Source organism: Caloenas nicobarica, chromosome 1, assembly GCF_036013445.1.
Source record: "Caloenas nicobarica isolate bCalNic1 chromosome 1, bCalNic1.hap1, whole genome shotgun sequence".
Taxonomy (NCBI): Eukaryota; Metazoa; Chordata; class Aves; order Columbiformes; family Columbidae; genus Caloenas; species Caloenas nicobarica.
Genome location: NC_088245.1, coordinates 194,199,312 through 194,215,404, shown reverse-complemented (window position 1 = coordinate 194,215,404; position 16,093 = coordinate 194,199,312). Strand labels below are relative to the sequence as shown.

At 39.3% G+C, this 16,093-nt stretch overlaps 1 protein-coding gene across 1 annotated transcript in view; it reads right to left on the bottom strand.

The window, feature by feature from the left end:
- Nucleotides 1-16,093, bottom strand: part of ATP8A2 (ATPase phospholipid transporting 8A2) — a 301,460-nt gene that overhangs the window by 100,709 nt on the left and 184,658 nt on the right. Inside the window, exons 27-29 of the mRNA XM_065654983.1 lie at nt 6,371-6,445; nt 3,554-3,676; nt 2,426-2,504 (exon numbers count right to left, since the gene is read on the bottom strand). Coding sequence (XP_065511055.1) covers nt 2,426-2,504; nt 3,554-3,676; nt 6,371-6,445 — 277 coding nt within the window. The remainder of the gene's footprint in view (nt 1-2,425; nt 2,505-3,553; nt 3,677-6,370; nt 6,446-16,093) is intronic.

Sequence of the window (16,093 nt, the reverse complement as noted above, 5' to 3'; positions counted from 1 at the left end):
TGCAAAACTAGATCTGACATTCCTAACTAGAGTCATCTACTTACTTAACTATGTTCCTGTAACATAGGTGTTCAGGATCAGTAAATTTTTAAGTTTATAGAGAAGAGGCTCTGACACTCTGAACTCTGTGGTGAAGACTCTGCCCAGCTTACAGGTAAAAAGACTAAGATGACTTTATATTTAGTCAGTGCAGTTGCCTCAAGACACCTGTTATAGTTTTCTTCTACAATGGCTGCATGTGGTTGTCTCCGAATAACTGACAGGTTGTGAATATTTTTTAGAAATTGCTGGTACATACCTATACATCCCTGCTTTCTGTTCTCTTTTAAACCCCAACTACTAAGCAACAGCAGCAGATAGACTAGTCACTAACATGACAACAGGAGCTATAGCCTGACACAGCTTGACAACTGACAACTAGTTTGGTTTCAATATGAGCCCAGCTCCTCCCCTGGTAGTCAGGCATTCATCACATCATTCACAAATACGCATCAGGTTTTAACAGTCACTTTACTCTTTGCTCTAGTATTAATGAAAGAGGTGAAGAGCACTAGAGAACTGAGCCTTCCATGCCCAAACCCCAACATTGTCAAAAGTCTCTGTTTATTAAGAAAAAGGCATGTCTAAATACGTAGTGGTTTTGATAGATCTAGAATAATTTGCCCTAATGACTCCACCAGTATATTGCTCCAGTGCAACATCACAGTGCACAATTAAGAAATTGAATAAGTTTTGGTGTAGGTCTCATTTTTTTAAAGTCACATTTCAATGCAGTAAGTTAATGTGTCTCTTTTTTTCAGTGATTTCCCTGACCTTCCACTTTAGAGGCTAAACGGTCCTGAAAGGAATGGTATTTCTTTTAATGAGAACAGCAGGACGCTCAGTGAACACTCATTTCTAAAGCTATACAAGTGCCCATTCATGGACTATATGCACTTCACATTCTAAGGAACTTGAGAGGTTAAAAAACATCCCAGTGTGAATGGCAGATTTTTGTCCCTGGTACTGAAATCCCTTTTTCACTTGGAAATACAAAGAAACTTAAAAACTCAATATTCATTCCTCTTCAGAAAGCAAACTGTGCAACATATTCAAAGGAACTGAGAAAGTTACCATTTAAGTGGGTGAGTATTCCAGTCTTATCATTTTAATTGTTGATATTAAAGGTACATTGTCTATTTAGCAATTAAGTAGAAAAACATTTATGGAAAAACACAAAACCGGTTATTATTCTTTAAGTGTAACCACTACAGACATCAGCCTAAAATTTCTGAAGTTTGATTTAAAGAAGAGCTATTAGAGATTAACATTCTCATAAATATAGTGAAAGAGAACAAACTCCCTCAAATCAAAACAAAAACCAACCACAAAAACTCCTCGCCTCCAAAACTGAACCAAGCTCCCAGCCCACACATGGAGGAGAGGGAAGTCCCTTTCTTGTACAGTCCATCAGACAGTGTGTGAAGCTGCTGATACTGACATTTTATTCAGCCAGGTAGAGAAACACGATCCTGCTTCTCACCAGTATCTTTACCATCATGCCTCTGATGTGAGCATCCATATTTCCTCCCTTTCCATTTCCTTTCACCTCTGCCCCGTTAATCCATCCTGGAGCTTAGAAGGTTTTATTGCATGTAGTGTTTTCCAGAAAAGAGTTCAGGTTTTGAAAAAAAATCATTATTTTAGATAAATACTATTGTCCCCCGCAGCCCCCAAATTCCTCATGTGATCTAGTCCTATTTCTTACGACAGTAAAAGAACAGATTTCCCAGAGGTTTTCCTGCCCACACAACTATATTGTGAAGCTAGGTAGGAACCATATGGGAGTTTCTGTCCCCTGAAATATCTTGTAGTTGCATTATCTTACACAGAAAGTAAGATTTAATAAGCCTGGTTTGTACAACAAAAAGTCTCATTTTCTCAAATCTGGGACTCTTGATCTGACCTCCTTCCATTCCAGCTAATTCATTTGTTCCATAGATTTCAAAAGCAGTGAAATCTCCCTAGTTTATCCTACATTTTTCAGTATGGTGTTATGGAATGGGAAAGGTCCAACAAGATATAAAGCAAATGGTTGTAAGGCAGCTGCTGTAAGAACATTATACAGTAAGAAGTTGAGATCTCAACCCACTACTTGAAAAATAAGACATTTCATAGAGCCTTATTCAGTATTCGAGTAAGACTTCTTGGCAAAACAGCAGTTTAATTTTTCATGTATTAAAGTCGCTATATGAACAATAATTATGTTAAATTAGAATAAGTTCTGAAAGCCACTAGATAACTAGCCAAGCTCAGCAGCTACAGCCCATTGAACTGTCTGTCAGAGTTATTTTCTTGGGACTTGTCGCAACCCCCCATTCTGCAAACAAACTGGGCTGTAAGACCAAACACCAGTTACCGATGTAAGATGTAATGAAGCCCTTACCGTGCTCCAGCACTTTCAGTGGAAACCAGAAAAGAATGATGGAATGGATCAGGGCATTGATGCAGTGACCCCAGAAAACCTGAGGGAAAACAAACCAAGTCATCAGTGAAGTCCAAAACTCTTGACCTCTCTAACTCCTAACAAACACTTCATTGTGTAGTTTGAGTCAGACAATGTTTGTCCTGAAGTGAAATACCTAAACTTCTGCAGGATCTATTTCCTCCTACAATTTCTGCTCTTTCACAAGAAAACGCTGGTCCAGTTGGATGGTTTTATTCTAACAACTTAAAATATAATAGGCTAGCATGCTTGCAATTTAAGATCTTTATCAAAATACAGGAAACAGATGGAGTCACCCTTCTTTAATTACCTCAAAGAATGATTTTAAAAGATTTATTCAACACTATGAGATGTTCTATTTTCTTTTAACAGGCAAATACTTTGTGCACACAATTTTTAACTTATAGATAATGCTGTTTGCTTTATGTACTCCACAATTTTCTCTCTGAACAAATCGATCGTACAGCACAATTCAGAAGTACGTTTAGATGTGCCTGTTACGGAATAACGACAGAATTCCAAATGCTGGCATTTTACAGCATTTAAATAGAGAAATGAAGTAAAATGTGTTCTTCAAAACTCAAAAGTCCAAATAAACCAATTAAAAAATTTATTTTCCAAAATAACTACAGGACTAGAGCTACACTAATTGTGAAAAATCCCCCTAGTAGAAAGCATTATGACAACTTGTATATTAAATACAACCCAAGAGATGTTATCCAGTTCCTATGAAAGTGCTAGAGTCACCACTTATCAGTAGTTGTGAATTTAAAAAAAAAAAAATCACTCAAATACAAATCTTACTTTTAATCAAAGTTTATGAATATTTTAGGACCAGTTTCAGCTGAAGCCACAGCTGAAAATCCTTATCTAAAAACAAGGACTTTGTTGTTGTTGTTAAATAAAAAAATGTAAGCCCTTGAAAAGAACTGGCAAGTAGAACAATCTCAATCTCAGTGGCTACCATAAAGCAGAAGTAACAGTGGGGAGTAAGTTATTTTCTAAAGAGAAAGACCTGGAAAATAAGAATGCTCATGGTAATTCTTAAAGAAACAGATTTTCCCTTACCCTTGTGTTGAACCCATCTGCATTTTGAGTAATTTTGTATAGCTGTGGAAATCTAAGCATACTATCTTGAGTACACGATCGTTCGAAAATTCCCAGAGTAAAAGGTGGCAGCGCTGTGAAAATCTGTAAGGAAAGTAAATACTAATCAAAAGCAGCTATTAGTTTTAAGTGGATCTCAGATAATATTTCAGTATCTAGACAATCGCAAAATTCCCAGACCTCAAGTGAAGACTTATTATGAACTAGCATGTTATTTGACAGTTTTCAAATGTCCAAACAAGTCCAAGCATGAATTTCAGCAATTCATGGCTCCCAAGTATTGTCTTATGAACAAAAGAAACATGAATGAAAATGTGTACTATTAACCAATTAGCTTAAAGCCAAGAAGTTAAGTATCACTAGTTTCTGATGTACCAGCTAATACAAGAAGGGTAAAACACATCAGACCACAAGGGAAAGACAACACGTACTTTTTCAAAAAAGCCTTGTGGGAATGGGTTCGAATATAGCTGCAGTTACAGCCATAATTAAATATGTAATATGCTTAACCAAAGCTAAGTTTACAGACAAAGTAAACATGGAAATCACATTAAAAAAACCCTACTGAAAAACAAGGGCTATTCTGTATTATGGTACTCTGGGGATTCTCCAAGGCAGGCATGAACTGATAGGGAAAAATTAACCAGTGTGTGTGTCTGCACTACGGGCAGACACTGAGATGACCCAGCTTGGGAAGCTTTCCAGGAGAGGCAGCAGGACACTTTGCCAGAATTGGAGTAAATGAGCCTCTGCTGAATCCCACACTGCTGCTCTTAAAGTGTTTCCAAGATCAGAGGCAGCTCATTTAAGGCCAGTTTGGGTATCCATGTTTCTTGCAGTCTGCAGTGCAGACACAGAGTGAAAATAATACTAGTGCGCACGTCTGAATACTGAACTTCATTCACTTCCTTTTACATTAAGGGTTTATCTCGGAAAATAATTTCTAATCCTATACATACACATCCTTTTAAGGGTTTGAGAAGTGTTTGGGAAGTTAAGAAGCAGCTTGAAGTTATGAACTGTTTGTGCCACGTGTGCATGTTTGCAGAAGTTGGGCTGTGGTTCCCACCAGCAGCGAGTTGGCAGACGAGGAGCAGACAAAGAGCAACAGCGAGGACTACAGACTGGCGAGCATCAAGAATTACATCCCTAAATCCAACTGGGAATGTGGTGCTTCTGCTCAAAAATTGATAAACCAGATGGTTAAAATGGCAGCAAGCTGGGGGTGGGGAACCAAAACTAGGAACACTGGTCCAATATATTCCAAAAAGGGCACATCCTCATACAGCTTTAAGGTATTTACCCAAGATTCCCACGTTTATTGGGGCATTTACATTCTCACTTGAAGTAAAACTGGTGTTTTTGTTTATGAAAAGTAAACTTCCAGTGTGAACTAGTGCAAACCCAGGAATTACAATGCTACTATGATTTCCCATACTTAATATTTTAATGATACTGCTAATGAAATAAAGGATTAATCTGCACAGGAGAGAATGACAGAGCTAAAACCACTTTAAAAATCTCATCTCTAACTGTGCAAGTCTGTAATAGCACTTGACTCTTCATGAGTCCATGTGAGCAGTTCTAATTTTAGAAAATTCCAACCTTACAAAACAAGGGTTAATTTCTGCTTCACTGATTGTAGAAGATGAGTTTCATCCATGAGCTTTATGTAGGGTAGGTAGATTCATCAAATCAGGTTTAAAGATAATAGATGCAAATATCTAAACATGAATGACAGCGACTGAGTAACAGTCAGGAAATGAGGGTGAAGAGAACCAAGGGAATGGAAAATCCCTGAATAAATATCTTCCATGAAGAATATGAAATCTTAGGAAATATGATGGTTCGTGCCATCATTTTTAAGATTAATGTGACAGAAGTTAAGTGTTTCCATTAATAATACTCAGTGATAATTTGCTGGCTTCTTCTGTATTACCATATATTTGGAATGAGAAGTCTTAGAGAAAAAAATTAAATTTCCTCCCTCCAAAGAGAAACACAAAAGATTTTTCAACACTGGAAAAGTGTCTTAATGGCTTATAAATCCAGACAGCGGGCCACTCATCAGTAACATTACAAAGGTAACACTGTCAAAAACACCAGCACAGGTCACTGGTATGCTATGGAACTTGGTCCCAGAGATCCTCTAGACTTTAATCAATATTATTGATCAAATAATATTCATGATTAAAGTGAAAAAGTCACATGGCACAGTGTGGAACTCTGCGGAGCATGGCAAAAATCAGAAATCACTTCTGGACTGACACATCGTGTTCTTGGTCCAAGTGAAAAATGCTGGTGACGCAGAGATGCTGCTTCCCGTTCTGTAGCTAATGTAGCCTGAGCCAACACAAAGCATCTGCTGGACACTTCTCTGAGCATTTAACTGTTAGAAGGTCTGAGAAAAAACAAATAAACTCAAAACTCAAATATTAAGACTATCTATTTTGAAGATGAACAGTCAGCAAAATATTCAGTACGAAAGTCTGAAGATGCTTTCAAAGAGGAAATTCCATCTAAAAGCTGCAGAGTTTTATGGAGATTACATTAGGCCAAATGTGTGTTTTCAAGGTGTTTTCCCAAATTTATTTTTGTGATAAACACACCATCCAAAATGACTTTTTTCAATCTACCTCAGAGTGGATTCAAACTAGCTTTTACAAATGAACTCACCTTTCCTGAAATACATGCACGACAGTTACCTGGGAGAAATGGGACACCACAAAATAATATACAAGTCCCAAGCACTATCAAGTAAAAACAGGTAGCACTTACCACATTATATAGACCAATGCACCATCGCTCAAATAAGATCTGCCCAGAAAATCCATTAACAAAAGCAAACCAAAGCTGAAACAAAGACAGACAGGTTACAAGAAGCTTTAGATTACTACTGCAGTACATATTTCCAATTACAGTAGAGGAGAAGGAAGTGGAACATAGACCACCATCTGGAGATAGCTGCTTGTCATGCTTTAAAAATGATTATCAGCAGTGCCAGGCAGTTATTCTCTTCTAAAGTCTTAAATTTTAAATACTGCTTATTTTTTAAAAAATATTTTAAAAGTACTAGTTATTTAAAACAAAATACTCAGGTGATGGAGCAATTTGCTGTACTTGCATCATTACTCTAAAAAAATAAATGGCCTCAAACGATTTCAAAATCTTTATTGCTGGCAAATGAACATGCTTGAAGTCAGAAGCCAACCTTGTTTCCTTCATGGTCAGCAAAGACTGGAATTTTCAGGGTAAATATGTTCTGATGGATGCTCTCCTTGACTACTTCATCTTGTTTTTACAGTTGCAGAATTATAGTGATGCCAACTTATCAGTTACATAATCATATTACAGTTTTATTGTCTATATGATGTAAGCATTACCAACTAATAAACTACTAATATAATAATTAAACATTGGAAGAGGTTGCCCAAAGAGGCTGTGGAGTCTCCATCCTTTTACAAGTTCACAAAACCCAACTTGGCAAGCCCTGAAGCAACCTGGGTTGACTTCAGTGTTCACGCTACTTTAAAAGCAAGAGGCTGAGCAGACGGCCTCAGCTGCGTGGTTCCCACAGGGGATGCTGTGATGCCCTGAGCCCAAGAAAACGCTGTGTAAACACTTGTCAGCATCTCCTGGGACCTGGTCTCCTTAAGCCTACTTCTCGTTTAAGCAGCTTTTTGAAGCAAGACCCGCTTTACTGGGTTGGAACAAAGTTTCTTAGTCAGCGGGCAGTGAAAGCAGCTTATGAAAGACTGAAAGAAAGGACATACTGGAACAGTTTGCAAGTGAGTCATTGCACTTAATAGACAACAAAGGATTTCTGTGAATTTGTGGCTGTAGTCCCTTTTAAAATCCACACTGCACTAGGGCACTTCATTCAAAACTAATTCAACATTGTGTGTGGGAACACTCCCCCCTCCCTATCCCCTTTCAACATGTTTTGTCTTGCGTTTACTTTACAAGATCCCACTGCACTGGGTATTGCAGAGCAGTCAAGTGATGGCCATGCCTGTGTCCTTCCCACCGCCAAGCAGCTTTTCTGAGCCCATTCTGTCACTCGTACACAGCAGGTACTCTACTACCAGCATTAGCCATTCTCTGGCTCACACAGTATTAATGCCCTAGCAAAACACCCCAGATAACAACTAGGTAACTGTATGTCATCTGATCTCTTTGCTCCCACCCAAAATGGATATAGAATAATCAGGACAGAAGATAAGAAAAGATAACAAAACCGCATCAAGGCCTACAACTGTTGTCCTAGATGCAATATCTAAACAGACAGGACTCCAGCATGGGACAGAGCCAACTTAAAGGAAGATTAAAATATTCCAAGATTGACAAGAGTAACAAATAGCTGTTCAAATCGGCACTGCTGCAAGACATTAGAATAGCAGGCTACACAAAAAGAAAAAAGTGAAATGTTTTCACACAGTACATGGTTGATCTATGGAACTGCCTGCCAGATGATGCTGTGGATGCAAGAAGCGATTGGGGAAAAAAAAAATCATGGAAGGAAAGCTGGAGACCAGATGAGTCTGCCAGAGAACTATCACTGTTCACAGAATATCAGAAACAAAGTTAGTTGAACTCTTATTCTCACCCTCTACAGCTGTTCTTACATCTATTATATCACCATTCTTGTTTAAAATTAATCATTTTAATGCACTCACTGTTCAAGTGAGAAGCAATGACACTGATCTCAACTCATTTGCTTATAGATATGCCTTGCATAGTAGGCCAGCTATTTAAAACTTATTTCCTACATTTTTTTTAACCTTCAGCTGCTCCTTCTAGTAGAGAGTTTCTATTGATTTCACCCCACATTATTCTGAAGTTTGTGCTTTTCTATACCTGTTGCCCCTTACAGCTTGTAGTTTTAGTAGTGCTCCTGTAGGCTCTTAAGGGCCAGCTGTTTCATTCAATTTCTATTTTGTTGAAATGCATCAACTTAATACAAACTGCAAATATTTGTTCAGTTTAAAAAAAAAATCATTTCTTTCGCATTGCAAATCATGCATTCATTTAAATTCAATAAGCATTTAAGCGTTCACCTCTCCAGCTCTGTCCAGAAAAAGGACACAGGGAAGACACACTCTACAGCCCAACTTTTTACATCACTTCCACTGTATTGATACCGTGGATGATCACTGCTCTGTACATCTCACTCTAAGGACTCAATTAATGGCCCAAAGTACCATACTGACCAGTCTTACTCTCACACTTGGAGTGTTTCAACCAGCTGCATACCTCAGCTCTTCAAATGAAAGATATTGAAGATCTTGGGTACAAAGACTGAGGTCCCAAAAAGAAACCACAATTAATTTGGGGCTGTCAGGTTTGTTTTTTGTTTTTTTAAATGGTTTCTTCTTCTAGGAAGAAACAGAGCTTTAAAGAAGCCTACTCCCAGATATTTAGCAATGATGATCAAGGCATTTATCATTTCCAGGCTTCTTGCAATTAATTGCAGATATGAATGTGGGCAGCAATCCTAGAAAACAAAGATAGCTCACAAATCAGAAGCCTGTCTGCCCGGCTGGCAACTTCAGCTTGTGCTCCGCTCAGTTTTCTAGATCCCACCAGGCAAAGTACACTTCAAAGGTTCAGTAGCAAATATTGAGGTCTTTTATAACATTGGCTCATGCTACTTAGAAAACCATCACTGTCTGAAACCACAGTGTCCCACAACTAGTCCTCCAGCAACAGACATTTCTGATTTTCCATCAAGAGCGGAAAACACAGCAGCCAGATTTTCTGTAGTTAGCCCATGGCTAGAAGAGAAGCCCCAAACCAGGCAAAGCTTCTTCGATACACCCTTCCCAACAAAAATATTAGCAGTAATGAAGTGAAGATACAATATAAAACTTGGAAAAAGCAAAGCTGTTAAGATGCCTTTCAAAGCAGCAGTACAAGTGAAAAATACTCCCTCAACAACCTGATTCTTTCCACTAAAAGTTCCTACCCTACCCCAGTTGGGTAATGCAGAATTCCTTAAAGACCCTGCTAAAACCACCTTCAGATTAGTTAATTACTGTAGAAGAATATTGAGATGTATGTGTCTGACTGTGACAGAGAGGCATCTAGGTCTTTAGTCTTCTGCAGAATCTTTCAACATTGCGAGAATTTTCTACAGAAAAGTTTTCTCCTTATTTCAAGGCTGCTATGATTTAGAAGGGCAAGAACTAACATTCAGAGAGTTCAAGGTTCTGCTGTTTCAAAAGCCAAATTTGAACTATTTTTCTTTTGGCAGGATCCATGCAGGTGAAAATTGGAAGTGAGAACATTCCCAACATTTACATAAGTCTGCGTGCACCAGACGTTTCAAACTGTGCAAAAGCTGTCGCAGTTACAACGCACTGAGAAACAACGGCTATGCTTGCCTTTTCCAGGAATTCACATTATCAAATGCCAATTGACAGAAAGAATGTCACGTACTTCCTCGATACCTTAATGTCAAGAGCAAATCAGATGCTCTGCATGAAACATCCATTTATTTTGAATTTAGCACAAGCCACAAATTGTCATGCATGGTTTAAGGACTAGCTGTTTGTAGAGAGAGTATGGTATTCTTTAAGGTCAGCAACGAGGGAAAAAAAACCAAAAACCAACAACCCTCTACCTCAGCATTCCTGTTAACAAAATGTACTCAATGTATTTAAAGTTGCAATAACCCATGCTTGACTCAGACTTTGTAACCTAGTGGGAAAACTTGCCAAGTCTGCCTGGCTTGCCAAGCTCCAGGGGTTTGCAGGGCTCAACTCCAGTACTGCTATGAACAAATGGACCCAAAGTTATTAAACTGCTTTTCTGGCTGGAAAAAAAAAGAAACCTTTTCACTTTAACTATTACCTGGCTGCCAAAAAGCTGGACAAGCTTATTGTAACTCAGCTACAAAATACATACTTTTCTCCCAAGGAACAAGAAGTCCAATTTAAACGTAAAGAAATTCAGACCTAAGGCTAAAATCTGAGTTGATATATTGCTGTGCTTTATTATAGTAGATATGGCAAAGATCTGAAACCAGTAGGTATTCTGCACGAAGACAGTGGAACATTGCAAACTGAAAACTAGTCCACGTTTCCTGCCTTGAAGTATGGCCACATGCTTTAAATAAGAAACCCCACTGCTGAAGCACTCAATGCCAGCTGTGATGTGGGCACTCCACCAGTAGAGAAAGGGGAAAAAGGGGGAAGAAGAAAAAACAAAAACCCTGCTGCCTCCTTCCAGAGGTCAACAAAAGCCAACAGACAGGGTCATACTTGGTTAGCATTGACTTGAGCTGCAGGCAAACTGAGGATCGAGGTAGAACAGTCCCACACTTCTGGGTTGAGCCATGCAGCCCATCCACCTGCTCTAGAGTATATTTTGAGAAAGGTTCAAGTATTCTTTTCAAAAAATATTCTCACTTGAGCAAGTTGGAAGGCAATTTTAATTGCATTATTGCTTCATGCATAATTACCGCAACATTAATGCCTGAAATAGTAGGAGCTAATTTATTTAAGTGCTCTAAGGCACTGGGATAGCAAATCATCCATTCTAAACGTGTATATTTATGATGTCTTGATAATAGACAGCTTAACGAGTACTAGAAATGTTTTCGCAATTCTGCTAAAGGGCACAGAAAGCTAATGTAGTCAGGGTACCAACAATTGCCACAGGCACCAATTATAGCCAGACTGGATGCCTTTACTATTCAGAAATGAGTTAAATTCTCAAAATACCCTCTCAGCGCACACGCATTTTGAGTGTTCTTACCAAAGAGGCTTATTTACAGTTTGCCTAATAAAGCAGGTTTGTGTGTCTCCTGTGCAGTTCATTAATAATGTATCCCGATTAAAAATCTCTCACTACAGATGTCTCTCCCAATGCTGGGATCTTATTCATGCCCAGATGCACACAGCCTTAAAATAATCCTTTCATTAGAGAACATACAGCACCGATTTTATAACATAGGTAAAGAGCCTTATTAATAAGACTTGACACGGTATGCATGGCTGCCTGGGACTCACGTGATTTGCCAAGGAATATCCCACTTGCTCCTTTTATTCCCTCCACTGTTTATTAACTCTTTGCTGAAAACCAATAAACACTTTTCAAGCAAAAACCACTTGCTCTAGGCCTGTGCACCCTAAACAAGTGCCCATTTTAAGCTTAATAATCATCTCAAATCTTCTCCGCCAGTGTTAACAACTGTTTTTCAAGTTTCGTGATGCTTTTGCCTCATTAGAAAAACTCTATGCATTTACTGCAAAGCTTGGTCAGATAAACAGATATTCAAAGCAACCAATACAATAAGACATTTCCTAGCTTTAAACATTAATTTATTAAATAAGCCCAAACAGCTGTTATTTCTTCTATTGCTGACTACAAACAAATTATATTTCAGCGTACTAAAGACCACAGTTTTATCAGCTTCATCTTCCACTGCTTATAGAAGAGGCATATGCAGAAAACTTGATTTCTTCCTTACAGATGGTGTTTCTGTGCTCTTCTGCTCTAACCCATCAACCACCAGCATCCTTCCTCCACAGCACAGGGAATTCAGCATTCAACAGGAGAGGCAAACACAGAGCAGAACAGAGAGGGAGGGCCGAGAGGGGCCAGAGGAGCATCACCCCACAGGTACACAGACAAGCAACTCTTACAGTTTATTTCCTCAGAATAATTCTGAAGACTTTAAAATTAAATAATTAGCACGCCTCTGTCTTTTTCCTCAATGGTTACCATCGGATAACAATCATGTTTCTTGCCCCAGGAGTTGTGAACACTGCGTAATGATACCACATCTGCAGATGACTATGCAGGATACATCAAAGGACTGAGCCATTAAGACATGAGCAGATTGCCTCCTCCAGCAACATTTGGCCCCGATATACTGATTAATGTGTTTAAAAACAACCAAACAAAACAAGCAGGCCATGCAAACTCCTTTTCTTCACAGTGGAGCGGTGTTTTTCTTTTTTTGTGCTCCTTGAGTTATATGAACACCTAATCAGTACACCACATTATTCATCTAATATTTATGTCACTAGTAAAATGAACATGCAGCCCATTAGAACAAATTTAACAGAGGGCTGCAATCTGACTCTTTCTTTAAATCTTATGAAACCAAGTAGGGAAAGGGCAGAATATTTCTCCAGCTCATTTGGTGTGAGGTGTACCAGGGACTTAATATTTCTCCAGCACATTACTTGCTGCAGAAGCAAGCCTACAATAATGGGATTAGAAACGGCCTGTGTTGCCAAAGGGCAGAGGAACTTGCCAAAAGATGTGGTTAAACTTTGCAGTTCCTCAGAACATTTCCCTTTTACAAACAGAGCCAGCTCTATTCTGAATTTATTTTTCATCCTTCCATAAGTTTTCTGGAGTATCAAAAAAGCTGATGCTGCTACACTGGAATTGTCCCATCATGTATATATGCAACACCCTAGAGGTGACAGGACTCGCATACTGACTTTTTAAAATCAAATGAGAAAAGAACCTGGTTGAGGACAGTTCAGTCAAGCCCTATCAGGATGCAGAGTTCCAGCATGACTGCATGGTCAAGGGGCTCCAAACCACAGCTTAGACAAGACTGATGACGCTACGAAGTTGCCCATCATTATCCTACAAAGCCAGCCGTGTCCCGCTCTGGCTGGAAGTCAGGCTGAGAGGGCTGGAAGATGCCAGCTGAGAGGGACAAGGCAGGAACTTGTTGTCTACACCCTCCTCCCAGCCCTGCGTGGGGAGCCAGGCTGGCAAAAGCTGGAAACGTCCCATCGGGCCACCGTCTGCTGCTGAGCAATGGCAACTCATGCTATAAACCCCCAGTACCACCAGCCTCCTCTTGCAAAACACCACTCCTAACAGTCCTTTAGCAAAAAGAGCGGCTGTAAAGAAAGGATTCCATTGATGTGGAAGACAGGCTTATGTACACAGCGGCAGTGACTGCAGCGCTGAAGCCAACCCAGCAATGGTAACATTTTGGAGGTTTGAGTATGTTTGTTGTTGTTGTTTATTTTGGTGTGGCTTTTTTTGTTTGTTTTGCCTCCCAGATTTGCCTGATCAGCTTCGTTAACTGCTCCTAAGTACTAGCGCATCACTGTGGAACTGAAAAGCACAATGTGACTGTTAATAGCTTGGCATGTATTAAGGACAATTTATGGTATCTCCTCAGCATGCAATCACTCCAGACTGGTCCTGATACAGCTTCGACAACTGTGTAATTGACTGTCATAAAAAGATAAGGACACGCTATTACATGGTTTTAAATCACCTACTGGCTTTCCTGAAGCTAAATGGATCTTTAACCTACGATAAAGTACTAGAAGTGCTTTGGGTTTGTTGTTAATTTGTTCTAAAGTGCTGAAATAAATGTACCAAAAAAAAAAGACCTAAGCTTAACTACTTCTATTAATAGGTGAGGAACGTGAACAATTTCAGGTAACTTATCCACCTGAATTTTTGCCATACACTTAAAATCCAATAAGAATTTTTTTTTCAAAATGCAAGAAAAGAAGTATTTCAAAGAGCAGCTTAGGGAGCTGGGGGAAAAGATGATGCTACTACTGTTACCCAAGTAAGGGCAATGGAAGGGAAGGAAAGCACATAAATGGCTCCAGAAAAGATCAAGAGCCCAGCAAGTCTGGTATTGGATGTACAAGCAGAAGAAAAGCCAACAAAACATACAGTGCTCCACCAGCAAAGCCTGATAATGCCATGAGTCAAGCGTGAGGCTAAACCCACCAAGGCTCCTTTTTCACACCAGGGATGTGCACTAGGGCTCACTGCAGCCTGAATAAAGCACATCACCACAGATCAGTAAAATATTTCAACACCTCTCTTTCACACACACACAAAAAGAAGAACTTAAGAAACCAGAAGCTTTAACAAAAATCTGGCTCGAGAAATTAGCACACAAAATGCAAAAGAAAAACCAACACTGCGTGCATTTGGGAAGGAGAGAGTGGAAATGTCAAAACACAGTACCTAAATACCCACACTGGGACCCGGCATCCTTGTGGAGCTGTATCTCAGTGGGACACTGGTGGAATCCACCTGGTCTCACTCAAGCTGGAGCTGGCCTTACTGTAACACACATTCTGTCACATATGTCCGTCCATGCCCTGAAATGCCCAACAAGCAATTTGATTCCCTGAGGTCATAGTATCCTGTTTTCACATCCAGTTAGCTGAAAGAACATAAAATCCCAAACCCAGACCTCATTCATGTAGTAGCCCAGGACAGCATCGCAAGTACACAGGAACATGTACTAAAGATTTCTTTGAATCTAGAAGCACTAACCGTTTAGGGGTAGATGTTATCAGGATGGAGGAAGATAGAATTGAATTAGAAAAAGGACTGTATAGAATGCTGTAATTCATTAAGAAAATGGTACAATTCTTGCACTTGGTTTGCTTCTTCCCATCACATTGTGTAACTGGTGGTTTCCATTTAGCCTAAATGTAGGTTAATGAAGCAGAGAGTTCCCAATCCACATCCAAATGCATTCACACCTGTATAGGTACAAAGGGCGCTAGGGTAAAAAGTGATCAATATTCATTTAACGTAGCTAAAATAGAGTTGTGCATTCTTATTTCTTAGATATGAACCTAGGTGATGTCTTACAGTAATCCAAACTATTTTAAGATTTCCAAGGACCAAATACATTCCCAGTACTGACTGAATGATGTGACAGTGACCGAGACCCTGACTGTCACTATTCAGCTCCTATTTTACAGGACATTTCACTTCAGTCCTTTCCCTTCTTTCTTTTATTTGAAGAAGTCCCTTATGTTACACTTAGAAATGCAGATTCACAGATTTTGCTTTTTTTGTCATCATGTAAAGGAATCCTTCTGCAGAGCTGCTGAATTAAGTGTAATAGGAGCAGTTTTGTAGCAAGGTCATTTTAGGTCTGGAACCGCAGTCCTCTCAGGATTCCCTATTATAGCTACATGAACTGCCAGGTTCCCCTTGCAAGTCTGTTTTCCCCCTTCCTCCCTATGAAATAACATTCAGTCTCTAAACCCTAGCATTAAGCTACTTTTAGCCAGGAAGTTTATATAAAGTTTGCTGACAGCTTGGAACCTAAGGAAAATAGCAAAATTAACAACAGAAAAGCCAGACCACTACAGAAACTGCAGCTCATCTTCTGTCATACTGACAAGAGTAAATCTTTACAGCCGTAATCCCAGGAGCAGCCCATGTTTCTCATTACCCACAACTCTATCAGCATTGAAGCACAAAGACAAGATTCCAGACCAAAACTAGCAGGACACACAGTACAATCTAAAAAGCTCCCCAGTACTTATCTTTTATTTGTTCCCTTGTTATTTATTAATACAATCATTTTCTTGGTCAGCAGGACAATCTACAAATATGCAAGACTTACCATTTTTTACACAGCTGCTTTTAAACATGCTACCCCTGCCCCAAAGGCTCCAAGAACAGTTCACAGAAGGCCTCTCCCCTGCTTTCCTTGCCACTCCTCTGAACGTGGAAATAAACACAATATTG